The sequence below is a fragment of the Zonotrichia albicollis genome, chromosome 2 (genome assembly GCF_047830755.1).
Source record: "Zonotrichia albicollis isolate bZonAlb1 chromosome 2, bZonAlb1.hap1, whole genome shotgun sequence".
Taxonomy (NCBI): Eukaryota; Metazoa; Chordata; class Aves; order Passeriformes; family Passerellidae; genus Zonotrichia; species Zonotrichia albicollis.
In genome coordinates this window covers 118,892,209-118,919,879 of record NC_133820.1, presented here as the reverse complement: position 1 = coordinate 118,919,879, position 27,671 = coordinate 118,892,209, and the positions used below count along the sequence as shown (strand labels likewise).

Below are 27,671 nucleotides of genomic sequence, written 5' to 3'. Positions count from 1 at the left end.
CCCTCCCCGGGGGAAGCAGATAAATGCAGGGCGGCGGGCGGCGGGGAGGTGGCGGAGGGCAGCAGCTGAGCTGCGAGTGTGTCCCTCGCTCCCCGCCGGCATCGCCCTGCCCTGAGCGCCTCTCGGAGCCAGCCGGCAGCGGGGCAGCGCCATGGGGGCCGCAGGAGGGCTGGGGCTGGCCGTGCTGGCGGCCGCGGTGCTGTGCGGGCCGGGGACGCTCGCCGGGCGCGTCCTCAGCGGTGAGTGCGCGGTGCGGGAGCGCAGCGCTCCGGGGGCGAGCCGGGACCGAGCTCGCTGCTCAAAGCAGGGACCGAGCCCGCTGCCGAACCCCCGCGTATCTGCGGCGAGCGAGCGCCGGGAGCGCATCCCGGGCGCACCTGGCCTGGCGGAGCGGGGCTGCTGCTGCTACGGGGAACGCGGGGGGATGCGGGGTCAGCGCGGGGGATGCGGGCACACGAGGCAGCCCCAAGTCCTGCCCTGCCCCGGTTCATTGCCGGCTGCGTTCGAATTGCCTCAAAAGATGGAGCGTCTTGCGAGGAGCGTCTGTCTGTGCGCTGAGTTTTGTTGGCGGCTGGACAGGGATGTTTCTTCTTTGTGTGCGCTGTTGTTGGGAGGAGAGGGCAAACTTCTAAGAGCGTGCGGTGTAAAATAGTTTTGTTGGGTGTGGGTGAGTCCACAACTCTCAAAACCAAAGGGAAGACAATACTTTGGAAACCTGTATCTAACATTGGAGCTCAGGTTGAGTTTAAGAGCTGTAGACTCCCACTGTGTGTTTGCAGTATACAGGTGCATATGCTCAGAAACTGCTAAATTTAGTGAAAAGACCCCTTTTAAGCTTAACTGTCTCCAGACTAAAGCTGACAGGCTCTTGGGGATATGTTGTGTGTGCCCACAGATCCGTGCATTTGGCTGGAAACAAAAATTTACACTCTCCACTCTGTTTCTTAGCAAGTTGTGTGTGTATATGTGGCTAAAATCGTGGTTCTTACAAACTATCTCCAAATTATTTGTATACTTTTGTTTCAGAAGTTGTAACAGTAGCATATCAATCAACTTTTTTGTAGATTTTTTTTTTTTTTTGTTGCAAGCATTTGATTGCTGAATTCAGATAACTTTCTTAGTAGCAGTCACTGGACCATTTTGATGATGCTCTATTTGAAGTAGGTTCTGATGCTATAGCTGAGATGAGCTCTTGGGGTTTGGTAAACCAGCATCTTCAGGAAATAATAGCTAAGTAGCTTTGAAAAAGCTTGTTTGCCTCAACAGTAACCTGAAATGTTTAATCTATCTCTGTTATACTGTGAATTATACTGGCTTATATGATACATCAAAGCTCTAAGTATTACAATTTATATGACTGCTATGTAACACTGGGGTTTTTTTTAAAGGAATAGTGAAGAATAATTATCTATGAGATGCATTTGGCATTAGCAGCCTCAGTGCAGGAATCCCTGTGGCTAAGGAAACCCAGTCCCTTAATCTTCCAGCTGCAGCTTCTGTGTTTAACTGAGACATAGGAAACTGAGGTGCAGCTTTTAAAGCCATGTGTGATGTGTGTATAGTGCCTTGTCAGGCTGTTCCTAGATGCACATTAGGCTTTGGGGATTTTGGGAGGACACAGACTCTGCCCCAAATTTCCCTGAAGCATTTCAAACCATATGATGAGCCTCATGTCACTGAATCATGCTGATAATTCTTGTCTGATAAAATACAGGGGAGGGTTTGAAGCTACTTACAGACAGAACCATTTTATGTATCATTAGTTTATTGGTTGAAGTTGTATTCATTAGATAAAGGTTTCCTAGACAAAAACAGCCACATTTATTTATTTATGCTTATTGCAAATATTCTTATGTACTGGAAGAACTTCTTTCCCCTCCTTTCTTTCTCTCAAGGACCACACCCATATCCTGGCACATGCACATGGATAGGTGCAGTACTAGTAGTAGCTGACACTATTTTAGGCAAGAAATATTACCATTGAATAATTGGGCAGTGTGTGCTGTCACCTGACTCCCATCTATCTTACCTCTCTCTTGCATAAGAACCAGCAGTTTGGACTTAAGCAAGCTTATGTTTGAAACCATAAGTCTATACCTTAAACAGACCTATTCCTAAAAAAAAATAAATGTTTATGCTTCAGTCATGATTAATAATTGGGCATAGTAGGAAATTCCACAGCTCTCATTCCAAATAAATATATAGTTCCTATCTCTCCCCTAAGCTGTTTGTGAGGCTGCTGGAGTGCTGGCTGGACCTTGTAGAGTCCCACTGACTGCAGCAAGTTTGCAGCAGACCTAGGAATAACTCCAGATTTGCTACCATTTTGATCACAGTGTCAAGAAGACAGAGAAGAAAAAGCCTGAATTTTCATAATGCCATTTTTTAAAGTAAAGTGTTTCTGTTGCTTTTTCCAAGTATGTTAGTTTTCCTAGGATATAATTAAAACTATGGCTGGCATCAAGCAATTTGCATTTTAGTGTTATTTCTTTGCCATCTTTACTTTGGGAAGTCTTAAACAGTAATGCAAAATGCTTTTTAATTTTTAATGTATCTAGACATGTTTTGTGAGCAGTGCTCAAAGCCTCCATATCCAACTGTCTAGTATTGCCAGAGAATTGATTCCTATAGGAAAAAAGCCAAAGCAGTCTCAGGAGAAAGTGCTGAGTCTGCCTTGCTGTCCCATGACATCATAAAGAACGTGAAGTGATGATAATGCAGTTTGCAAAGATGCAATTACTTTAAGTATCTATTGGGCAGGAGAGATGCAAGCTAATCTTATTACTAATCATTTAACAGCCTATGTATTAATCATAGATATTATAACTTAATGACTGCTGTTTGTCTAGTTGTATTTCTGTAGCTTTTAAAGTTTTGCTCTTTGCTATTGCTGTGCATCAATAGCAGATTAAATAGTGATTTATTTTAAAACAGTATGTATCTATTTTGGTGCAAAACTTGGATATATAAAACACTAAAGGAGGAAAAACACTTGGTGAGTCAGGAAAATAGCAGAGTTGCCCCTAAACTATAGACTTTGTTGCTTCAGATGCCTTTAAGGAAGTGAATATGTTCATTCACATGGCTAACGATCAGATTTGAGTTCTGCATAAAGTATTGCAAAGTAAGAGAATTAAAGCAATGTCTTCATGGATACTGGATTGACTAGAGATAACAAACCCTTTCTCAAAAGATGCATGATTTAATTTAATTCAATTTCCTTGCTTGCTTATCACACCTGAGTTTTGTCTGTCAAAGTGCAAGCATTTTCTCCATATAAAACCTGCTTTAAAGTTGTGCCTTGTTGTTTTTGGCTTTTTTTGGATTTTTTTTTTGGTGTGAACTGTAAATTTCAAGATAGAAATGCAGCTCAGAATTTGAAAGGATAAAACCTGACAAAAAACCTGACATCTCATCTGCATGTGCAACAGTGTGTGTTGAACACATTTTGTTGGAAATATGTAGCATTTAGTTCTGTCCTACAAAAGATTTTCTTGGATAGGCATACCCAGATAGTACAAGATCCTTTTGCTCAGCTGAAGGTCTCAGGAATCACTAAAGCTGAGACTTGGAGAAGTGCAGGAGAAGCTGGGCATTGAATTCCTTTATTATTCCTTGGACTCCTTTATTATTTCTTCTCCTTATCCAGCTGTATTGAGCACTGTCTTCTTAAGGGCCAAATCAATGGGCTGTGCTCTTAGAGTGAAATGAGGTGATTTTGGATATAATACGTGTTTCTGCTAAACACACCTTGCTGCAAACCAAGAAATTCCAAATGTGGAATGACAACCCAGTTTTGATGAGACCTCTGATGGTGGAGGAGTCCTTCTGTAGCAGGGTGGAAATATCCAAGTACTTAAATCAGTTTCTAGAGTCAGATTTCTGTATTAGAGGTGATCCCCGTCCCTCTTTGTCAGCCATGTATAGCTTACCTTCCTCATGAGTGAGAGTTGTGCAGGTTGGCGAGGCTGCAGTTCTGCTCAGGGATAAGGAAAGAGACATGGAAAACCCTAGTGTTGTGTCTCAGACCAGCATGCTGCTTTTCCAGGAATACAGCTTTTTGCTCACAGCATTTTGTGCAAAAATAGAAGGGCATTGCAAAGCTCAAACTCACAATTGTCAAGTCCCAGTTTTCCACTTGGCTAAAGAGCCCAAGAGGGAACCCCTGCCATGGAGGAAGCTATGGTAAAACCTTGTGGAATGGTATGGACAATGTGCTTGCTTTCACATGGCTTTTCTTGCTCCCAGAGAGAGAAATCTGGGGTCCTGCCTGCTTGAACTCCTGTTCTGTACCTTGATTTTACCTCTCTGTAGGTCAGGTCTGATCCTGTGCAGGTCAAACTTCTCAATTATAAGATGTTTGCAGGGGAACATGCTTTGGTTCATAAAGGGTTCTATGTAGCATTATTTTTCTGAAACTAATTCCCATAATGGCTTTCTCTTTGCAAATCTCTGATGGATCAGAAAAGAAGGTAGATGCTAACGTACAATAGGTAAGATGAAGCAATCCTTTGATAGTAATTGCTACACTCTAATCCCATTATAATCTAATTCTTACCTCTCACTCACTAGTTGGAAGTTGAGTTTCTTGCTGTAGCAGTCCCTACTGCCACCACTGACAAACAGTGGGACCTACAGTTCTCACCAATATTAATGAATCCTAACTAACAAGTTGGCATGTCTCTAACTAAATCTGAATGTAGCTGCAGTATCCAGCTAATCTAGGCTCGCTTTATAAGGATGGAAGGACAAAAGTTGATATTTTAAGAGTGGGATTAATTTCATTTAAATTTGGATTTTGAATATACTGCAGATCTGCACTAATGGATACTGCAGTCTGTGTTTTCGTTCAGCTGTCTACACTGTGAGGTCAGTGAGTCAGTTTAGGTATGGACAGGTTATTGAGAAGAACTTAAGGTTGGTGAGATGAATCCCACACTGTATCTCAAGGACTACATGTAATGTGAATTAACCAGTGATGCTTTACCTCTGAATTTTCCCTTAGTGTAAATTATCATTGAAAATATTCTAGCAGACTTTTCCTCCCCTCAAACTTCCTCTCAATTTTTGCCTTAAGTGAACTGTCATCAATTTTAAGATTCCATGTGAACTGGCTTTTCCCACTTTCTTAGGAGCAGTGAATGAGCAAGGCTTTGCTTGTTGCTTTCTCTTTTAATTGTGGAACTACCCCAAAAAGAAAGCACTCTACAGTACTGCACCAAAATGCATAAAGGGTGTTACACCCTAGGAAGCTCTCAAACCAAGGAAATTACTATAATTTGCACCCATATATATTGCCTACATCTATTGCAAATACTTTGATAACAAGTGCATGAAACTACACCTACTTGGAAAAAAGGCATTCAAATTTCACTGAAAATTACTGAGAATGGATGATGCTTGCTATGAAAAATAATTGAGAAGGAATATGTTTTTTCTCTTCTCATTTTTTCTTAATTTAATTGACATAGGGGAATCTGCTGACTGGGGAGATTTGTTTTGACCATCAGGAAAATGGTTTTTTACCCAGAGGGTGGTTGAGCACAGGAACAGGCTCCCCAGGAAGGTGATCACTGCCTGACAGGCTTGGTCATACCAAGCCTGACAGACCTCAAGAGGAGTTGGCCAACACTCTTGGTGGGGTTCTTGGGGATGGTCCTGTTCAGGGCCAGGAGTTGGACTTGATGGTCCTTGGGGGTCTATTCCAAATGAATGATACTCTGTGATTCTGTGACCAAAGAGTTGTGAAATATTTCCTTCTGGAGGCAAAAATAAGAAATAAACCATCAGCAGAAACTGTCAGAAGTGCTTACATTTATGCCTGGGAGAAAACCTGTTGAGGGAACTGACTGATGAGTATAAAAGTGGGTATTTGGAAAAATGTCTGCTGGTTTGGGATAGGAGAACAAAACTATTCCCTGCTCCCCTTGGCAGGCACACACACTTAAAACATTCAGAGTACAATTTTTGTCTATTATGTCTATTCCACAGCAAATTAACAACAATTTCTTAGCTGCCATACATAGTATGTCTGTCTTAAAAGTTTCTGTGAATTCTGTTCTGGGCTTCATAGCTGCATAGAAAACTATTGATGAGTGGACTTAATTTGAATAATAGAACTGTTTGGGTTGGAAGGGACCTTAAAGATCATCTCATTCCAACCCTCTGCCATGGTTAGGGACACCTTCCACTAGACCAGATTGCTCAGGACCCCATCCAGCCTTACCCTGAGCACTTCCAGGGATGGGACACCCAGTTTCTCTGGGCCAGTTTTGTCAGTATTTATGCCTTTTTAATAAACATCTGAAATTGTAGAGTGCTTGGTGTGTCTTCAGGTTACGATATATAAAAATTTATTGTGTCACTGTGTGTGTTTATAAGAATTAACCCGTGTATTACTGTGTTTGTAAGAATTGAAAAAACAAAACAAAGCAAACCCACTGCTAACAGCTTCAGCTGTTAAGGGGGGTTTGATTTGGTTTCTTTTTGTTCTGAGGTTTTAAAGTTCTGGGTAAAATCATTCACATCCCAGAGCAGACTTGTAGATATGTAGCTATTTCTGACACACTCTATTTCTTCTTATTTTGAATAGGTTCAAATAGATGCCATTGACGCTTGGGTGTTATCATTTGCCTGATCCTGTCCAAGTTTTTCCTTAAAAAAGGGAAGGCAATTGGCAGCTTTAGGGGGTTGTTTTAGCAGCTATGTTGCCACTTTTTGTGAGCCCCCAGGACAGTGCAGCTGTGAGCTGGCCCCTTAGAGAAGGAAGTGGCTGACTGCCATGGCAAGCCCTGTGATATACACCTGTTAAGTTCACATGATCAGAAGAAAGGAAAATAGTTATTACAGGAAAAGCTAAATGGATCTCATGCTTGAAATTTATGATGTGTTAGATAGCTGAAACCAGAGCTGATGCCAAAATGAAGATATGTTTCACTTAGAAGAAAGGAAACCTGTCAGGGCTTTAGTGATTTGACCTGAGGGAAAAAAGAAATAGTTTTTGGGAAATACTTTAGATACTTTTTTTTGACTCTGAGTTATGACTTGAATCAGTGACTAAAACTTTTCCATAAAAATGGATATTAATTTTCCAGCTGAAGACACCTTGTATTGGTTAATGTATGTTTTCCTGCAATGGTAATTATGAACGGTGAAGTATTGATTAGCTTCTAATGAGGTTTAGACATCAAGTTACTTCTTTACAGCTCTGTTGTCAATGGCCTGAGTTCCCTCCTTTGTGCACCAGGGCTAAGAAGCTAAGTATAAGAAATAAATGTGTGTTGTTTTCTTTGGGAAATAAGTGAATTGCTGTGTGAAGATGGCAGCTTTCATGCTGGCTGGTATTCCAGTTCCAGTACATCAAGAACAAGCCTGAAGCACCACATCAGGGATTTTGAAAATCCAGACAAAGTTTTGTTCTGCTGTGGAAAAGGCAAATTCTCCCACCAATTTATTCAACATGATGAAGAAGATTTTGCAGGACAAGGACTCTTCCTGCATCCTCCCAAGACATAGAAAAGCACAGGTTCTGAGCTCACAGAGGCTTTGACATACCTCCCCAAAATAACCTGCTTAGATCAATACTTGTCATATGTGTACACTTAACTACCCATTTTTTTGACCAGCAATCTTGCTGCATTGTGCAGGGAAGCTCTCAGATCCAATTTTAATTGCACTTCCATTCAGCTGATGGCAAAATCCAGGTGTTAGGAATGAGCAACATTTAATGTATAAATGGGCACTGCCAGGTGCTCCTTTGAACTGTCTCCTTTTTGATTGCTTGGTTTTTTTGAAAGGTGTAGCTATAATGGGCCTATTGAGGACAGTTGTCATTCAGAAATAAACCCACTGCCTCTCCCTAAAAGGGCTTAGAAACACAATAACTGATCTGGTAGAGGCTAACATACAGCTGAAAACCCGTTTTCAGCAATAAATGTACTGAAAATGACTTTCCATGGCAAAAGAAAAAAAAAAAAGGGCTGGACAGGATAAATGCATCTTGTGTAGCTTCATATTCTGCATAACTGTGCTAAATCTCTGTATAAATGGTATAATACAGTAATTTGATTTTACTTAAAACTTCATCATCCCTGTTTTTTTTCTCTTTGCAAAAGTTGCATTAATCCTAGAGACACCTGTTTGTCTGAGGACCTCTTGCATCATCTTTGCTAATTCACAAGATATGGGATGATTAATGGCTAAAGCTACTTTATGTGGCTTGTGTTTGAGAGCGAATAGAAAAAAATCCTATTTATCATTTTAGACTTGCTGTCTATGAATGCATCAATAACTTTTACTTGCACAAGAATTTAGCAAGAAGGATATCCATTACAAGAAGTATTTTAAGAATGGCTGATAGATGAATTTTTTGCAGTTTTGAGGTTGGGGGAGCCTCCATTTAGGCACCTTAGGCATGGTCTGCATGCTCTGGTATGATGCATTCAAACTGTCTGCTGTGCACATCTGCCTGAAGCACAGCTGCTGGACAGGCAAATGTGACCCTCAGGGGTTTTTATATAAGCCATTAAAAGTCACCTGGAACCTGTGAAAATTTTTCACCCTGGGAAATCACTTAAGAAAAAGCTCTATGATGATATTTTAGGCATAATCCTTAATCCAGAATAAATCAGTAACAACTTCCTTTTCCCTCAGAAGGCTTGGGTTTTCAGGAGGATTGGAGAAAAAAGTACCTGCTAAGGGATGGAAGAGATTGCTGTGAAGATATCAGATAAAGGCTGGCATATGATCTGTACAGCAGGTTTTATTTGAATGTCAATTTTATGGAATTCCTTAAACTGCTCAGGACTATGAGCTGAGAAACATCAGTGCTTTGAACACTGGCTCAGCTGGAGAATGGTGTGTCTTGAGTGTTACAAACTTTGGGAGAAAAGATGGCAGCTTGCTTTTATCATAAATGCAGACAGAACGTAATTATAAAATGTTATCACAGTTGTTTTTTTTTTAAAGTAATATGAATCATAAAAAAAATTATATTTGGTGGATGAACGCAAATATGAGACAGTAAAACATCAACAGCAGTAATGTAATATAGCAAAATGTGAGCAGCAGCTGAACCCAGGCAAAATCTGACTGGGTGATACAAAGACCATCTGACAAGATGCATCAGCTTTGGAACAAAATGTGATTAGGAAAATTTATTACCACTTAGTCTCTTCCTGGCCACGTTCTGGAGTGCATCACTGGGACTTGGTGTGGGGACAGGTGAAAACAAAATTGTGCCCAGTGTCCTGCATGCTGGTTGGTCATCCCTGAGGTCACTGAGCTCATGCAAGCTCAAGGGCAAGACTAGTTTTCATAACACAGGCAGAGAAGATTTTCGTTAGTTGCCATAGATTTCTGTTTTGCTATTTCATTATCTCTTTCGCTTAAGTCCTTGTGTTTTTGTTTGTCACTTTGTTTTCAGAGGTCTCCATCAGGCTCTTGCTGCTCTGGTTAATGTTAAATATTTCACACTGCTTTTTGCCAAGTGCTCTTCTGTTTTTTCTGCTGAATCCATTACCTTGGGGAGAAAAAAAAAGTCAAAATACAAAAACATAATGGAGTTCAGTACATCAGGCTTTGTGCATTCATTTTTGTCTCTCTTCACATATGCTCTGCACATGCAGTGGCTGACCTAATGTAGGTGGATGCTAATGGTATCAAGCCCTGGATTGCATGTTAGTTTGTAAGGGTCAAGAGGAAGAGGAGTGGGATTTATCAGCAGGGAGCTTATCTTCTACCTGATGTCTTCAAAGACTCCAGCTAAGCGAGGTGTGTCACTCAAAATGACCTCTGTGCCTCTCATGGACCTGTGGGGGCTTAGTTTAGTAATAAGCCTGATGCTCTTAGGGAGAAAAGTCTTTGACCTGGGTATTTTATCAGCAATTTTGCTTCTAAATGACACTTTGCTGTAACTTCTGTCATGACAGTAATCAAGGAACCTATTATTTGTTTAATGAAGCATGGTTATTAAAGCATAATGGAGATATAACTGATTGAAATAACAGCTTGCTATTTGCTTTTTTTTTTTTTTTTTCTTGAAGGAGATTTTCTTTCCCCCCTGTACAATTATCTCCAGAAATATTTTAATGAATAATTTAGTTTATAAATATCCTTATTCTGAGGCTGATATCTAAACATTCTACAATGGAGCTTCTGGGAAACACCCAAAGATGAAAAATGGCCCATATAGATGGTAGCTAGCACTTTCTGGAGGAAATCTTGTTCACTTGCTTTCATCAGCTAATGGGATGATGAGAACAAAAAAGGATTATTTACATTGGTAGTATCTTAGCGTGATTCATTCCAATAGTCTTGCTTACAAATCTAGTTTCTATTCAATTGGCACAGAAAAATTGGAACTCAATTTATACAGCTGAAATAACAAAATGTTGCTTTAGAACTAATTTTGGAGTCTGCTGAAAGGTGTTAGAATAAGGTAAAGCAGCACATAGTTGATATTTCCATACTTATCTTGTCTCCTGTACAATGTGGTCCATTCTGTCATTTTTTTAGTGGTAAATTATTTCTGCTTTGTAGTTCAGAAATTAGTAGTGAGAGAAAAAAATGAAGCTTTAAAACCTGACATCTCAGTCTGTTCCGAGAAGAGCACTAAAATGTCAACTGATTTGCCAGCTATTAAGGCACAACTGCAGATTTCCATTAACACATTTATCTGCTGCAGTGGAACTGGTTCAAAGTCTGCTTCAAAAGAAGAAAGAAAAGATTCAGAGCAGGTCACTGCCTAAACACAGGGATTAAATTAACTAGAACAAGAGAAATTCACAGCTTCTTCCAGAAAGCTCACTGCTCTGCCTCACACGCTTCATTCACACTCTTTGGGTCTGTGGGTCCTAATGCCAATTATTTCTTTGTTTCTTGCTGTTTTCTCTGTTGGTTTCTGGAGGTATATTCTTGCAGAAATGATTAGCCTGTGAGGAGGAAATTATTTCTTTTGCCACAGGTAGAGAGAGCAAAAAAAATGAAAGAGCAGTAATTTAGGAGTTGGATTTCATTCAAATTTTCATTTTTTCAATTCTTTCACTTTGTAAAACTTGATTTTAGAGTTACTTAACCCTGCCCAAACATCTGCAATAAAAACGGTGTCTTTAAAAATTATTCTGGTCTGTTTAAGGGAAGGAAGAAAATGTCTTCCACAAAGCTTCAAAGTTTTAACTTGCAAACCCTTGGATAGAAGTTGAGCCTTCACATCTGTGTTCTGATGGCTCTGAGAGGGCTCCCTGCTTTGAGTGCACAATGGGAACAGGCTGGGCACATATTTAGGGCTGCAGTAGCTCTTTGCCTTTGTGCATCACAAATGCTTGTCATCCTCCTTGCTGCTCCATAGAGTCCCACCTGGTTTCCTTGTGTGGACGATGAGCATTGATGCAGCCCCTGTGTTGGACAAGAACACAGCACAGCTTATGGATACAGGCCTTGGAGCAGGTCAGAAACAGCACCTGCTGTGACCTGATGGTCTTCAAGGTCTTTGCCAGCCTAAAAGATTCTATGATTGTGTTTGAGTCCCTATTTAGCAGCTGACAGGCAGATGAGCATCCTGAGGAAGCTCAGCCAGCAAGGATCCATTTCTTCTGATAGAAGGTTTGGCCCAGATTTTGGGATAGTCACAGAAAAGCAGAGGCTGTGCATGAGAACAGAGTGGGAGGGGAGCACTTCAGCCACCTGAGAAACATGCAGGGGTGGGAGTGGATTGTGTGTTATAAGGGCAAAGTTAGTTGTTTTCCCATGGGAGGGAGGAACAGCGCAGGAACTATGATCCATAGTGATCAGCCTGCTCATCACAGTTGGTTGAACATTCCTGCATGACTGAAACTGTGACCAGGATATTTTGACACCTACTCATAACTTACTCCTTGATGTCAAGGGGAGGTATGTGCACCGAATGAAAGGAATCAAGGAAGAATTTATGTCAAAGATTGTCTGGGAAAATAAAAAGAACAAGACAATGGACAAAGCACTCTTCCTAAATTTACATGTGCATCTTGAATTATTGCTTTGAATCCAATCTCCAACTACAGAGAAATGGGTGGTCACTTTTCCTTGGAAGTGATTAGTGTCCTGCATAATTCAATGCTGGGCTTTGGCTGTTTGTGCTGCTGTGTACACATGTGTACTCTGGCAATGAGCCATTGTCACTCACCCAGCAGTGAGGGCCACAATATTGATCAGCTCCTCCTTCCCTGTGCACTCTGTCCTGTCAGTGAGACACAGCTCCTGGGGGGAAAATCGACCATGTTAGCAAAATTGGAATTTCAGCATTGTAGAGGAAGGGAGTGAGCTGGGATTTCATTTCAACAATGGACTTTCATTGTTGTGCTTCCCACTTTGCAACATTTAGACTTATCACTTTGTTACTTTTATAATAGTAGTTCTTTTTGTCCAAGAAACCTAGGAGGAAGCCCATTATTTCATGTGCAGCTCTGTTAAATGGAGTGTCCCTTGCTTCTTCAGCACCACAGCCCAGCTAGGACTATGGCCCTTGCTACATTTATTGGGAGCAAGGCTCCTAACATACAAATAAAGGGAAATATCAGGAAAAAAATTGGGACATACATTGTGTTGTCAGGACATTATCAGAGAAAGTCAAAATTGGCACTCTCTGCCTGATCTCAGAGCCTGTTTATTTCCATATCTGTGGCACAAGCTTGTCCTTTTTTTTAGACTGTTCTTTGTTCCTGTGTTGTTTTGGTAGATTAATAACTGATAAACAACTAAATTTTCAGAAGTCTGTCTGCCAAGGTAAGAATGAGATTTAAAAGATGCTTTTCTTCCTGATAGTCCTTCTCCAGATGAACTAATAGGGTAAAGTGAAGGTTTCAGAGTTTGTTGTTAGTTTGTTTTTTTTTATAGAAATATTACAAGATTTGTAGGAAACCCTAGAAAGTTAAGCATAATATATCCTTATTGCCCCTATAATTTAGCTTTCTAGAACAGAAATGGTTCCAAAAAAATGAGTTACTTTCAGATTTAGCTAAAAGTCAAGAGCTGATCCTGTTTTTCCATTCCTATATTAATGCATCTTTCATACAATCTGCTTAGTCTCTGCAAATACTTGAAACTATGCTTTGTGCAAATACAGAGATGTCTTTGACTCAGCCCTTGTGCTGTCTGCTGTTGGAAACATCCCATTTATTAAATACAAAAATTAAGCACTGCTAATGCAAAAAGATTGAAATTTATGTAGCTTTTAAGGGTGTTTTTTACTTTGATATTTACTCTTTGTGCACAGAAAAACGTTGCCTGGGAAAACATAAATATAGCTGAAGTTATGTGAGGATGTTGCTGTTTCCCAGTGACAAATTGCAATTTTTTTAAGGTGAAACAGAATAAATCATGTTCAGATGTTATTTACATGAGTCACATATCTGGGTTTGCTTAAAAGTGAGACTAAATATGAGATTTTCAGATGCAAATCCGATACAGTACAATAAACTGCTGTACTTTGTGCTGGTGTGGCTTTACCTCAAGTGCTGTGAGCAGTTTTGGGTGCCTCAATATATGAAGGATAAAAAGCCTTTTAAGAGTGCCCAAAGGAGAGCTATGAGGATAGAGAAGGGCCTTGAGGGGAAGCTCTATGAGGACCCACTCAGGTCTCTTGGTCTGTTCCACCTGGAGGAGTCTGAGGGGAGACCTCATTTTGGTCTTCCACATCCTCATGAGGGTTAGGGGCAGACAGTGATCTCTTCTCTCTGGTGATCTGTGATAGGGCCCAAGGGAATGGCCTGAAGCTGTGTCAGGGGAGGTTTAGATTGGATATTAGGAAAAAAGTTCTTCACTCAGAGGGTGGCTGGGCACTGAACAGGCTCCCCAGGGCAGTGGTCACAGCACAAACCTGACAGAGCTCAAGAAGATTTTGGACAACATTCTCAGAAACGTGGGCTGTTTTTCACAGGGCTGGAGCTGGAACTCAGTGGTCCTCAGTGATCCTTTCCAGCTAAGCATGTTGTGTGATTGTCAGATTTTCCAGTAAAATAGTGACTTTTGTTGATTTCTAAACAGTCTAGATAATGCTTGGTAGTTTTTTATTAGTTTGGTATCCTTCAGTCTTTCTTACTTAACAAAATAAATTTTCCTACTTTTCTTCTCCAATGATAAATTTTTATACTGGAAAAAGCTTGATTTAATTTTTTTTTTTTTAAGAGATGGTTATATTTAGAAGCCTTATTCTGTCCCTAAATAAGCATACTGGAGTTCAGTTGTGGCTGATAAGTGAGTGTGTTAATTCCTCATCTTGTATATCTTGAATAAACTCTAGAGAGTTGAAAATTATAATTATTTTTCCTTTTTAGGAAACAGACTTTCTAATAGACTTAGGAAACAAATCTTTCTCAGACAAAGAACTGTAAGGAGCAGACTTTCTCCTCCCATAGACTTTAGAGGTTGTGCCTCAGCCCATTGAAGTGAAGAGTTCCTATGGGTTTCTCTCATATACAGCCTCTCAAAATTAAGATATCAAAAAAAATTCAGCTGCTTCTTGCCACTAAACATGTGTATTTGAAACTTTTTTTTTCAAATTGAATAGCTCTGATTACACAATAAAAGTGAAGTTAGTCCTTTAGTATGCAATAGTCAAGGAAATACACTCCAAACAGATCCTGGCTATAACAGAGAGTCCTGATGGTACAGTCATTATAAAGTAAATATTTTTCTAGAGCCTATTGGGAATCTTCAGTGTTTTGGAGAGTTTCACAGGCCATGGCAGGATGGCATAGATTCCCATGAACTGTGTGCTGTTTGAAATTTAAATTAGAGCACAGGATTTCAGTGGTGCTAGGTTATCACCGTGAATTCTCTCAGGCAAAAAATCTTCCGTCCTTCACCAGCATATGCATGAAGTGCTCTATTCTTTTCTTGCAGGTTTGATATTCATCACTGTGCTCTGAACAGCCCCGTGTGTTTGTTTTTCAGGCCAGAAGGTGTGCTATGGTGCCTTCAAGCATTCCTGTTACAAACTAGCCTATTTCCAGGACTTGTCTAGACGTGTGGGCTTCCAGGAGGCCCGCCAGGCCTGTGAAATTGATGGCGGGGCTCTGCTGAGCTTGGAGAGTGAAGCTGAGCAGCAGCTGATAGAAAACATGCTGCAGAACCTTACCAAATCGGGCTCTGGGATTTCTGATGGTGATTTCTGGATTGGGCTGTGGAGGAGCGGTGATGGACTGGCCACGTCGAGTGCCTGCCCCGACCTCTACCAGTGGGCCGATGGAAGTATGTCACCATTCAGGTAAGGCTGTGAAACTGCTCCTTGAGAAGGTTCCAAGGAAAGAAATAGTCCCTGAAATGCTAAACCTTGCTTGCCAGCATGAAGTTTGTGGCATCTCCCCCTTGACTTGTCCAGATGAAGGGTAGCTGGCCATCGGGGTTTTGAATTTGAAGCTGTGACAGGATGGCGTTGTGTGTGCGGCCTCAGCCTATGAATTTCTTTGCTCCCACCCCCAGAGTTTGCCTCTGCAGGATGTTTGGAGGTTGTTCTGCCACACACAGAGTCCTTCAGGTGTGGTCTGAAAGCAGGCAGGTAAATTCTGCAGGGCTCTGGCCACCTCAAATCAGGGAGTCAGCCACCAAATAAATTATTGTGAGATGCTCAGCATAAATTGTTGTGCTTCTACCCTTTTTGAAAAGCCTTTAACTTCCTGATGAAGCCAAAGGCCAGAGTAACAGCAAATCATAGAACTGAAAACAAGGGGACGGATAAGAGTCTTATAGGGAGGAAAGCAGAGCAGTAGGGTGTTATTTCTGCAGAGATGCTTTGATCAGAATTGTTTAATATTCAGAGATATTCTTGGGTCTTTCACAGAAGGGTTGTGGCAAATGCAGGATGCCTTTGAAGAGGATAGGACTGTTTGGGTTGATATTTCTACAGTGATGCAAACTCTTTTCTTTGTCATCCTGAACCTTATCTTCAAAAACTAGAAACTGGTACACAGATGAGCCTTCCTGTGGAAGCGAAGCCTGTGTGGTGATGTATCACCAGCCAACTGCAAACCCTGGTCTGGGGGGGCCATACCTTTATCAGTGGAACGATGACAGATGCAACATGAAGCACAATTTTATCTGCAAATATGCCCCAGGTAGGTAAAACTGAAGTTATATTTCACTGGTGGGACATTGTCTTGTTTGTGAGGGAATCTTCAAGTATCTTTTGGCCTGTGGTACTGATTCCTTTGGTGTGTGCCTGAGCTGGCATTAACAAGGGATATTATATGTCAATAACAACTATTAAAATACATTTTTAGTACATTTAAATAAACCTGTTTATATCTAACAAGCATGATTTCAAAGTTAGCTTCATTATCATGCATTCCCAGGGTTTTTTTGATTTAATTAATTCCCTTACAAAGTGTTTTAAGTGTACATTTTTCTACTTTCTATGGATGACTATGACATCTTGGTCCTAGTGTAAAAAATATAGCACTGTCCTCATAGTTGCAACTCTCCCATTTTATACCAACTTACATGTGGTGGTTGTTTAAAAAAGTTATGGTTTGAAGAATGAAGTCCAGAACAGCAGGAAAAATTTCTGCATTCCTGCATGTAGACTTAGAGAGATATGAAAAGCAGATGTATGCTAGTTGAGATGGTGACAGAAAAAACAGATCTTCAGCAATTTGGCTGTACTTTCAGACATGACATAAGTTCTGTATATGTCAATAGAGGAAAAGTGAACTATAAACTAGAACAAGGTGCAAAACCAGAAAGGACATAAAAAGTAAACTTTCCAGTTTGAGCCTGTAAAATTTTCTGTTCCTGGCCATACTTAAAGTGAATGAAAACGTGTTTTTCTGCAGGACCATGCAAATGTTTTCAAATAATTTTTTGTGTGTTTGTTTTTCAAAACTAAGCTAAAAGAATGCATATGAAATTATGGATTTATTTAATTTGTTAATTAATAAAAACTCAAGAAGTGGCCCATGGGAATCTCATGAGGTTTGACAGACCAAGTCCAAGGTGCTGCACCTGGGTCAGGGCAGCCCCAGCACCAATGCAGGCTGGGGATGAGCAGACCCAGAGCAGCCCTGGGAGAAGGCCCTGGGGGTGCTGTGGGTGAGAGGCTGCCATGGCCTGGCCATGGGGAGCCCAGAGCCCCCCGTGTGCTGGGCTCACCCAGAGCCCCGTGGGCAGCAGGGCAGGGAGGGGATTCTGCCCCTCTGCCCCCTGTGCTGAGCCCCCACCTGCAGGGCTGCATCCAGCTCTGGGCTCCCAGCACAGCAAGGACAGGCACCTGCTGGAGCCAGCCCAGAGCAGGCACCGAGGGCATCAGAGGGATGGAGCAGCTCTGCTGGGAGGAAAGGCTGAGAGAGCTGGGAGTGTTCTGACTGGCAAAGAGCAGGCTTTGGATTATCTAGTTATGGCCTTCCAGAGCCTGAAGGGAGCCCACAGGAAAGATGGAGAGAGACTATTTACAAGGGCCTGAAGCGACAAGATAAGGGGGAATGGCTTCAAACTGAAAGATTAGACAGGCTTAGATTAGACAGTAGGAATATACTCTTTGCTGTGAGCATGGTGAGGCCCTGGCACAGGTTGCCCAGTGAATTTGTAGGTGCCCCATCCTGGAATGTTCAAGGCCAGGCTGGACTGGGCTCTGAGCAACCTGGGGCAGTGGAAGGTGTTCCTGCCCATGGTAGGGGGTTGGAAAAAAGCTGTTATTTAAGGTCTTTCCAACCTAAACCATTCTATGATTCTGTGAAATCCCACTCTTAGCAGCTGTTTGAACTATATAATCTGCAGTTTCCTACCTTGTTTCTCTATGCTGATGATCAGAAAATTATCACTCTCTTTGTAGAGATCTATCTGTCCATACAAATCCAGGCTATTTTGTTCCTCTGGTTTTGGTGGATACATATCTTTTTCACTTTTTGTTCACTTAATGAAGATGTTAATTAATATTGCCAGCAAATACTAAATATTTGGCAGAGTTGATATACCAACATGTTTTGGCATACTACCACCCCCAAAACCTGTTCCTGCCTTTGAAATTGTTAGTGGTTATCACTCTTTATGATGATCAGTAATCATCATTGGCCTTTCAAGGAAATGTGACAATTTTATCACTTTTAGAACTGTTAGAATTATTTTGAAATCACGTAACAAAATAAAAATGTTTCATGTTGTTAAAAGCCCAACATTTTTATGTCAGAAATTGCGGGCTTTATTAAAAAGGTTTGGTTTCAGGTCTATTTTGTAGCTTTAAAAGCAAACAAATTTAAATTAAATAATTATTCTCTGCTTGTGAATGGCTTACCATTCTTGTTGAGATGTGACAAAGAATTGCTTTTTCTATTGCTTTTACCATCTGAGAAAATGCTGGATATTTTGGATTGTCAGAAAACAAGGTGATAATAGAAACAATGAAAATACATTTATATTTCTTTCTCTAGGTAGAAAGTGGGTTATTAGTTTATAATGAGGCATATAAGGCAAACAATGCGTAGGTAGGTTATTGTTAGTATTGACATTGTTATGCAGCTAAATGCAGTGCTACTGAATTGTAGCTATTTATTTTCCAAACTGTTGGAGTTGTGCTCTTTAGCAAAACAGAGTATTCTCCAGAAATGTGTTTTTCTGTCATATAGAGGAAAGGAGTAGATGCAAAATGTATATAAATAGATATATGTAATTTCTTTCACTGCCTGAAGAAAGTAACACAATGTTTGTAGGAAAATTACTTTTGTTATCTCAAACCAAGTGAGACTTACAAACGACCTTTTTTCCCCCCTTAAATCACTGTAAAGGCTTCAGTGTCAGCTCTTAGCAGTGCAAAATACATCCATTTCACCAGGAGTGCTGAAGTGCCACATGCATATTGAATTTCAGTTTGTTATCCGAGTATGTTGTTTTTCACAACTCTCCTGTCTGTATTCAATATAGGATGCATGACACCAACCACAGGCCAAAACAGGTTGCAGGTGACTTTGATAAAGCTGCATCTAATTGTATCATCAGCAGGTCCAGGACAGTGCTCATTAGACAGCTTGCTCAAGTAGCAGCTACATTTCTGGTGGACACTTTTATTTTTCCAAGCCCTCCCTTGACAGTGTTTACTGCTGCAATGTTCAGTCTGGCTTTGGGTCTTATTGATCATTCAGTGATCTTAAACTTAATTATAGGTTGGTAATTGCGACCTCATTTAGTTCCTGTCCAGCTCCTGTAGGTTTGATTACGCAATCAAATTAAAAACTCATCTCCTCTTCTGCTGTCAAAAGACAGCAGCTCAGTTCTTTGGTGTATCTTGGTGTCTTTGTTTATGTAAGGCCAAATGTAGCTATTTTTACCAAGTAGGTGAAATAATTGCCTTTATCTAGAAGGCTTTATTGCTGTTTTGATTTCTCCTAGCAGTTTGTATTTATCAAGGCACTCAGAACTGTAGTCTCATAGCACTGTTAAGTTAGTATAACCTTATGATAGAGAGAACTTCATATATTGTTCTAGAATTATCTGCACAAATGAAGCCTTGGATATGTTAGGAAATTTATTCAGCACAGGAAGTTAGGGTTTGACTATTAGCCATTAAATCAGAGGCCACCAAGAATTGAATCTAGACTAAATTATAGCCTTCTAAGGAGCAAAAAGTATGAACTAGAGGTGATCTGACAGTACTTTGCAAAGAGTCTTTGGTAAGAAGATGAAATGCTGAAGAATTAAGCAATTATTGTTTGGGGGAATGTATCTATTTCTGTGATACTGCATGAAAAAAAAATGGAAACATCTGTTTTATTGCACACATTTTTCATTCTTCAACAATCAATTTCAAATATTGATTTAACAGATAATGTCTTAGAAAAAGAATTAGGAGACAGAGCAGAGCCAGAATACGGTAAGAAATTTTGACACATTAAATTCCATTGCACTGGTAAATACATAATTGTAAGGATACCATTCAAGAGCCTCCAAAATTACTCAAGTTTAACAGGCACAGTTAAGAACTGAAAAAACATACGAAAAATTCATTCTTCAGAGAGCAACAGCTACAAATATATGGCTGTTCTTCATCATAACACTGCTTGTAATTCTTCCAGATATAGTTCCAATTTTGTAATAAAATCCTGTTTACATGTATATTTAATAAATCATAAAAATATTCATTTTACCAATATAACTTAAAATATAATTACTATTAATTTATTAACTACATAATGACCATATTTTTTACTGTTTTCCTAAAATTTCTGATCTCCTTTTCAGATATTTTTCCAACAGTGCCAGCAGGAAATCCTTATGACACAAGCAAACCAGAAGATCAGTATCATATTATTGCTACTGAAACAGGTAATGTGTTCATGTGAATGTAGTGTTCTGCTAAAAATATTAATAGTGGAATTAAATAAATATTTCAGTTTCCATTTTTGTCAAAAGGAAGAAACAGTCTGTTTCCCTGGGAAGTGCCCTGAAAATACATATATTTTAATAACATTTCAAGAGTCTTAGTCCCTTTTAGTTGCTGTGGAAACAAATTATTTCCTTGTCTCACCAAACTTAGAATGGACACTGTGTCCATAGCTGCCCCAAGTACCCTTTGTTTTTGGAAAAGCACATGCTAAGAGGAGTTCAGTGCCTTGCTGAGATTCCCAGTAGAGGTGATATTTGGGAAGTGGATAACTGCTGCCCAGGTTCTGCAATGCCCCTGACTGCTTCATTCAGCAATTTATCTTCTTAATGAAATCCTGAGGCTCAGGAAGAGTTGTAGGAACTGAACATGTCTAAGGAGCAGCCCTGAATTTTACAGGATTGCACCATGAAGTTATGGAAAGGGGTGCTTTGTTTGCCCACTGGTTTACTGGTTTTGAGCCAGCTTCCTAACTGGTGTTTCCATTATTTTCAACTCCAGAGGAATTATTATGTTGAGGAACTGTGGTTTGTAATCAATTATTCCTTTTAATACAAACTGTGCGAAGACTCTAAAACTCAAACACAACACGAATATTCACATTTATTCTTGCTAGGGAAAATATTTCAAAATAGGAAACTAGGTAATAAAAGCTCCACAATTAGTACATTAAATGTGTACTAGTACAAAACATGGGCATGTGGTTACTGGGACACAAGACCCTTCTGGAAGTTGCAGATCCCAACCTCTATTGCAGACAGGTTATAGAGTCTCAGCTTGTGCCATTTCCCACTCCTTTTGTGGAGGCACCTGCAGAGGAGCACCTTTAGCTCTCCCCATTAGTCAAGGAGAGAATTTGTGTGTCTTTTAAGGGGAAAGGGAAGATGAGAGCCAGGCTCATTCTTCCTGTGGTCCTGCATGGGCAGGGAATCCACATATGAAGATGACAGAGTCGACAGTTGAAATGGACTGCAAAAAAAAAAAATTAGACAGTGAAATGTACTCCATTAAAACACTTGAATTTTGAATTACAAAATTGGAAAATATCAGAATTGAAGACCTTAAGATACATTTTGCATATAACTCAAGCGCTGCATTATTCTTGATACTGCTGACTTCTCTTTGGAGCTCTTCCTATAGAAGGAATATATGTGTTCTTTTGTGTAAGTTAATGTATTCCTGTAATTTTACGCCAGATTTTTCCTGACATGGTTAAAAGCATTTCAACACGGGAGACATTAATGAGAATTTTTGTCTTGTAGGTATAATTCCGAATTTAATTTATGTTGTAATACCCACTATACCACTGCTGCTGTTGATACTGGTGGCTTTTGGGACTTGCTGTTTCCAGATGCTTCATAAAAGGTAAAATATACTCATCCATAGTGGTTTTATGATGCAGAATTCATATTTCCATTGGCAAGCTATTCCTACTGAAAGACTGCTTGCATCTATCCCCAAATATGCAAATAAGTGCCTTTTCATCTATTAAAATGCAAGTAGTTTACAGCTGTTGCAGCTGAGCATTCACCTTCAGGCTTTTTCCACAACACGCTGAGATAATTCTAGGTCTCAAAGGATGCTGCTGCTGGGACTCCACCTGTTCCTGAAGAAAGTCTCTTTGCAGACCATTGATAGTCAGGGCAGTTGTCAGCACTTTTATTTCACCTCTTTTTATGGTGATTACCACCTCTAAAGTACCTGGACTGTGGGAAATAGTAGAGGGGTCCTTCACAGATGAGCCCAAGGACTCAATTTCTAACCCAAAGTAAAAATTTGTTCCAAGGACAAGCCTAAGGGCCAGCAGCTGCTTAATCCTGTTCCACTACACATACCATACAAGCAACATATGGACCACTGGAGTGCAGAAATTGAAAATGAAAAGCAAAAGCTTGCTCTGAGCCACACACTAGTGTGATATCCTTTGTACGTCATGTATGTGCTTAAGAGGATGCATAAAATAAAAGGATATGTATTTGTAGCAAGAGGTACTATTATGCAAAAAAGAAACGTTTCAGCCTTTGAAATACAGTATAATTTGCTTCAGGCTTTAAAATTCTTTGGACTTTTCATTTTTGTCAAAATATGATATAGATACGTAACGACATGACAGCATATAATTAATATTTTTTTCTGAACAGAATGTTTCTGAAACTTTGAAATATCATTTAGCCTTTAGTTCAGAAAGTCTTTTCAGCTTCATGTAATCCAGAAGAGTTTAAATTGAAATATGTTTTGTAGATAAATGCTGTTTACCTAAAATATCAAGAGCAATGAGAAGATTTGTAAGCTGTTTTCCCTCTTGAAGACCAGGAATAACTAAAAGGAATATGATATCACTGTTTTAAGAAATTAAAAAAAAAATCCTTGTTTTTAGCTCTTTATTTTTTCCTTATGGTTTTTACTTAGTATTTCCTGCCAATAGCTGCAGTAACTTATTTCAGGTGAGAAAACACTCCAAATGTGAAGGCTGTTTCTGTCTGTGTGAGTGAATGTACAGTGATATTAGCAGTACTCCTTGGTACCATGCCTCATTGAAACAAGTAGCCATAAACAGCAGAATATTATGAGGTCTGCATAAAAAACTTGATTTTTTAAAAATGCATTTTCTATAAAGAAAAGGAAAAGGTACACTTTCCAACCTGTCTTATGACAGGCAAATAAACATTTCACAAAGCCTGTGAAAGATTATATAGAAACCTCACCACTGGTTGGAGGCTCAAAGCAGAAAAGAGTAGTAAAATAATATGTATAACACTAAGAATTGCATAGTAATTGTATTCTGGAACCCTGTAACCAGTGGCCCTGGATTTCCTGGTAAGTATTGTACATCTAAGTAGCTTTTCTGGCAAGTCCTTCATTTCTGAGAAAAGTTTCAGCCCTTGAATGCTCCTGGGAAAGCAGTGAGAGATTCATGGCCCACTGAAATCAATAGAAAAAGTAGTGTTGACTTCAGTGGGCTTTGATCAGGCCTTTGATGCTATAGCACTTCATCCAGAAGTAATTCATCTGAACTTCCAATACTTCAAAATTGCATGACACAGATATTGGAAATTCACCTTGGAAGGTTTCCTTTTTATTTTTTTTTTCTGTCAGCTGATTAGTTTGATAGATGAAATGATACAAAAATCAAGGAAAAATGGTTTTGATGCAACACAGGGTTCTCTTTTTTGTTGATTGTTTGTTTGTTTTTTTTCCCAGACTGTCTATTTTGAGTTGCATCAAGACCTTTAAATAAAGAAATTAAACCATTTAAAAAAAAACATTTAGATCAAAAAAACTATCACCAGAAATGAAGTATTTTATCTTTTGACACAAAACTGTTTTTTAAAAAATATTTTCCTATCTATTTTCGATTTCCACCTACGATCTCCCTTGCAAACCATTTTAGTTCACCACAAATATGAAGGTCTTGGGCAAAAACCAAATCAAAAGAAGAAACAATCACTTGAACTTATCATCTGGACACTGTAGAACTTTAGGAAAGGGATTTTGTCCTGCTGGGGAAGGAGGGACCCCCAACTTTCCACATGAACCTGACTTCTCATTCTTTTTTAGGCTTCCACAACATGGTGACCTTTCCTCTGAAAGCCACAACCCATGGCCAACCAGGACATGCCTAGCTTGAAAGGTCATGACTAATTTTGCCTGTCATTGGGCTCTTGAAGGGTAGTAATGAGGCAGAGCAGCACCTCGTCCCTGTAGCTGGCAGAAATGATCAGCTCATTCATGCTTAGATGCTCTCCCTTTCATTTCTTCCAGGGAAGCAAGGAGAAACTGCTTCAAAGACCCATCTCCATTATCATCTGAATGCCTTGCAGAAAGTTTAAATTCCAACCTGGTATATTTCTCAGTTTCTATGATTGCATTTGATGGTCAAAACACCAATATGCTCAAGCTATTTATTGCATCTTACCTTTGTCACTAAAATCTGTTTCCTGAACCAGCTGTGAAAATCAGCATAGGTTTGTTGAAGATAAGCTCATTTGACACATTTGATCCAAGGTATTTAGAAATTGCTCCTGCTGTCTGGCAAGAACTCTCCATTCAAAGCCTTTCATCATTAATTTGTGCCTGCTTTTGCTGGATTAATCCAGAGGGAAGTAGTGACTTCGTTTCTTTAAGATGGAAGCGCTGGAACTACTCGATTCATTGCAATTGCTTTGTTTATAGCATTGTGGCCTGATCTAAAGTCCACTGAAGCCAAAGGGAGTCTTTCCAGTTACTCCAATGGGCTCAGGTACATAATGCATTACTTTGTAGGACTTCAGAGGTAAGTCTGGAGGGACTGAAAACTACTGTAGCATTCAGCACCCTCTAAGTGCGTTTTAAATCAGCTCTGACTCGCTCACACTTACACGCCAGGAAAGGAATAAAACTGAATGTGTAGGACTGTTGGGACTCTTAGGTTTCCACCTTATAGATTTATGTAGGTCTACTTCTCCTCTTCTGGTTCTTATTTAATTGGGGAAAAAAATAAAACCAAAAAATCACCAGTGTGCAATATTCTACCCAGAGATTGAAGCATTTTCACTGAAATGCAGCTCCAATGGCTCCTGAAGTGGCTCCTCTTTCAGTAGTCTGCATTGCACTGTCATCTCTCAATCTAAGTGAGGGAGGATGGTGTATTGTGGCATTTGTAGCCATGTGGAAAGACTGCCATAAACTTTCAGGGTGCCAGGACTCCATGGAAAAATCAGGGCAAACAAATTATCAGCAAATTTCAGAGCAAGAACTTTTTGGAACCAGTTTTATCTTTTTTTCCTTTTTTTAATTGAAAAACACCAAACACAAACCTTGCTATTGACAGTTTTGACTGAAAACCAGCCCTCAGGAAGCTTTCTACCAGTCATTCATTGCCAGGAGTCTGATCCATGTGCCATCACTTCATGAAGTGTCAGGTGCAGCCCCAAGGGGAAGGGGCTTGCTGGTGCAGGGGTGTGCAGTGACCCCATTGCTGTACCCAGGGTGGGCAGGGGTCTGGTACCCGCTGGGGTGGGTGGGCTGCACCTTGGGCATGGATTTAGGGGGTTTGTGTGCTCTGCTCCCCCCCAGACAAGGGAAGTGCTCAGCTCTCACCAGCCCTGGTGAAACAGAGTCCTTCTCTGAAAAGACTACTCTGCATGAGAGGTGTGGTTGGATGGGAATTGGGAAAAAAGAAATAAAAACCATCCAGGCCAATTCAGTGCAGTTCCTGGGACCAGCACTGCTAAGCAGAGTGGTCTGGTATTTTTGGTAATGGATGGGGAACCCACACTGTGAGAGCACCAAATGTGGCCCTGAGATCCGGGGATGGGATGCTCAGGTCTGATCACAGAGCTGAATCAGGACTGCAAAGGCACACATGGACTGAAAATGGTTTGTATTTTTATTTTTCAGTAAAGGAAGAACAAAAACCAGTCCAAACCAATCCACACTATGGATTTCAAAGACACCCAGGAAGGACAGTAGCATGGAGGTATAATGATTTACTGACTGAAAATGAGGCAAAAATAACATTTTGCAGTGAGGCTGTATTATAATGTCGTCAAAGAACATTAGCTTGGAATGGCTTGAAAATGCAAAGGATCTACAAGAATGAACTGTAAGCTCCCCCTTGAGGCAAATGTTCAGATCATTTTTATATGATGTTTGTTTATTAATTCAGTAACAAAATATGCCATGCTAAATAAAGGGTATGTGTTTATTTTGCTAAGAGATGTAAGTTAGCTAGTTGTGAGCAATGAAATGAACAGAGCATTTGAAGTTTTTATGGGGAAATATCCACAGTGTATGTCAGTTTTAAGACTATTTGTAGTTAAACAAACCTCCTCTGTTTCTTTTAGTCTCTCATGCATTGTATTGTATAGTCAATGTACAGTAAATGGAACTGACAATTTTACAGTGTAACAATTATTTATCTTTGCATAAAAGTTTGATACAAAATATTTGTTTAGTATTTATTTGCGCACTTAACACAGTTTTTGAACCTTGGGAACAAATATTATTTTATGAAATAATGACATGGTTGCTGACAGAAACAGCCACCATATTGTGACATCAACCTGATGTGGCAAAATTCAAAGATTCATCAAAGCCCTTTGCTGTCATAGAATTAATTCATTTTGCCAGGGAATGACTATAGCCTTTTTTTCATACTGGCTCAAGGTCAACATAAAACTTGGAAAGTGGTACCTCATTAATGGTGTGCCCTTTAAAGGCAGCTATTAGTTGTTACTTCAGTCAAATATTTTTCTGATGGAAAAAAAATCACATTGGGCGAGAGTTTAAGATTAAAATTACTGTTTCAGTAAGTCTACATAAAAAAGGCATTAAAGGTCATTTAAATATAGCTAATAGTTTGTTAGGAATAATATAATGTTGGAGAAAGAGAAGAAAAAGCCTTTTTCTTGGAAGTGGCACTCATAGATTGATTCCTACATTACTCAGACTATTATCTAGAAACACATTAATTATATTAATTGATGGATAGATTTAGAGGTAACTGTGGTACATTTAAAGCTGGCTTTTAGAGTTGTGATTAACATCATTAATGTCCATTCTCTTTGGTAGCTTAAGAGCTTTCTGCGCCTTAGGAATGGTTGTGCTGGTCATTAGAGCAGCTGGGGTGGTGGCAGTAGCACTCTGGTTGATTTGTTGGTGACAATCTGGTGTCAGAGCAAAAGTTCAGGTATTTTACTGCCATTTCAGCAGGAGGTCAAGAGCTTGAGTTCAACCTTGCTGGCTTTAACACAGATTGATAACCACCACTGGCTGGGGAGAGCCTGACCAAAGCAGAGCTGAGGGGTTGCCTGCACTGTGCTGGCTGATGTTCACCACATCACTTCAGACACAAATCTGTCTCAATTTTCTGAGTACAGAAAAAAATATTTGAAAGTTTCCATTAATACTAATTGTGGAATTAGCTGCTGAAGCACTTTTGGAAGTATCTTAAAGCTGCTGTTATGCAGTGGTTCTGATTCCTTTTCAAAGAAAACTCTTCCTGTAGTTCAGGTTAAGTATTGTTATTCCTACGTAAAATATTCTATAGTTCTTCTAGTCAGTAGGAACTTCTTTGTTCAATCCCCTACTTCAGTTTCCTTTGCAGTGAGAAAATATTATGATCCTACACAATCACCAAGACCGGAATTGTTTTCCTACTGATGTTAATATTGATGAACTCAACTGAGGGGAGGAGAGACCTCTTTCTTGAGAAGAGTTGTGGTAAAAAGAACTTAGTTCATTTTTATGGTCTTGAAGGATTAACTCCCTTTAACTTAGGGATTAACTATTTCTTCATACTTCCAAAGGACACGTAAAGTTGTCACTATCAATATCATGGTTAATGGCA

At 39.8% G+C, this 27,671-nt stretch overlaps 1 protein-coding gene across 6 annotated transcripts; it reads left to right on the top strand.

Moving 5' to 3' along the window:
- Positions 1-26,266, top strand: CHODL (chondrolectin). Of its 6 annotated transcripts, none has more exons than XM_074536171.1 (8): positions 2-239; positions 14,929-15,241; positions 15,931-16,088; positions 19,784-19,831; positions 20,200-20,283; positions 21,604-21,706; positions 24,104-24,182; positions 25,721-25,860. In XM_074536171.1, exons 1-8 carry the CDS (start codon positions 152-154, stop codon positions 25,721-25,723), a joined length of 876 nt encoding a protein of 291 aa, XP_074392272.1. In that variant the 5' UTR covers positions 2-151; the 3' UTR covers positions 25,724-25,860. The 6 variants fall into 6 exon arrangements, with proteins under 6 accessions (XP_074392276.1, XP_074392272.1, XP_074392273.1 ...); XM_074536172.1 differs by lacking the exon at positions 24,104-24,182 and adding an exon at positions 23,900-23,972 and having other exon boundaries at positions 25,721-25,859; XM_074536169.1 differs by lacking the exon at positions 24,104-24,182 and having other exon boundaries at positions 3-239; positions 25,721-26,266.
- Positions 26,267-27,671: the final 1,405 nt, after the last annotated feature.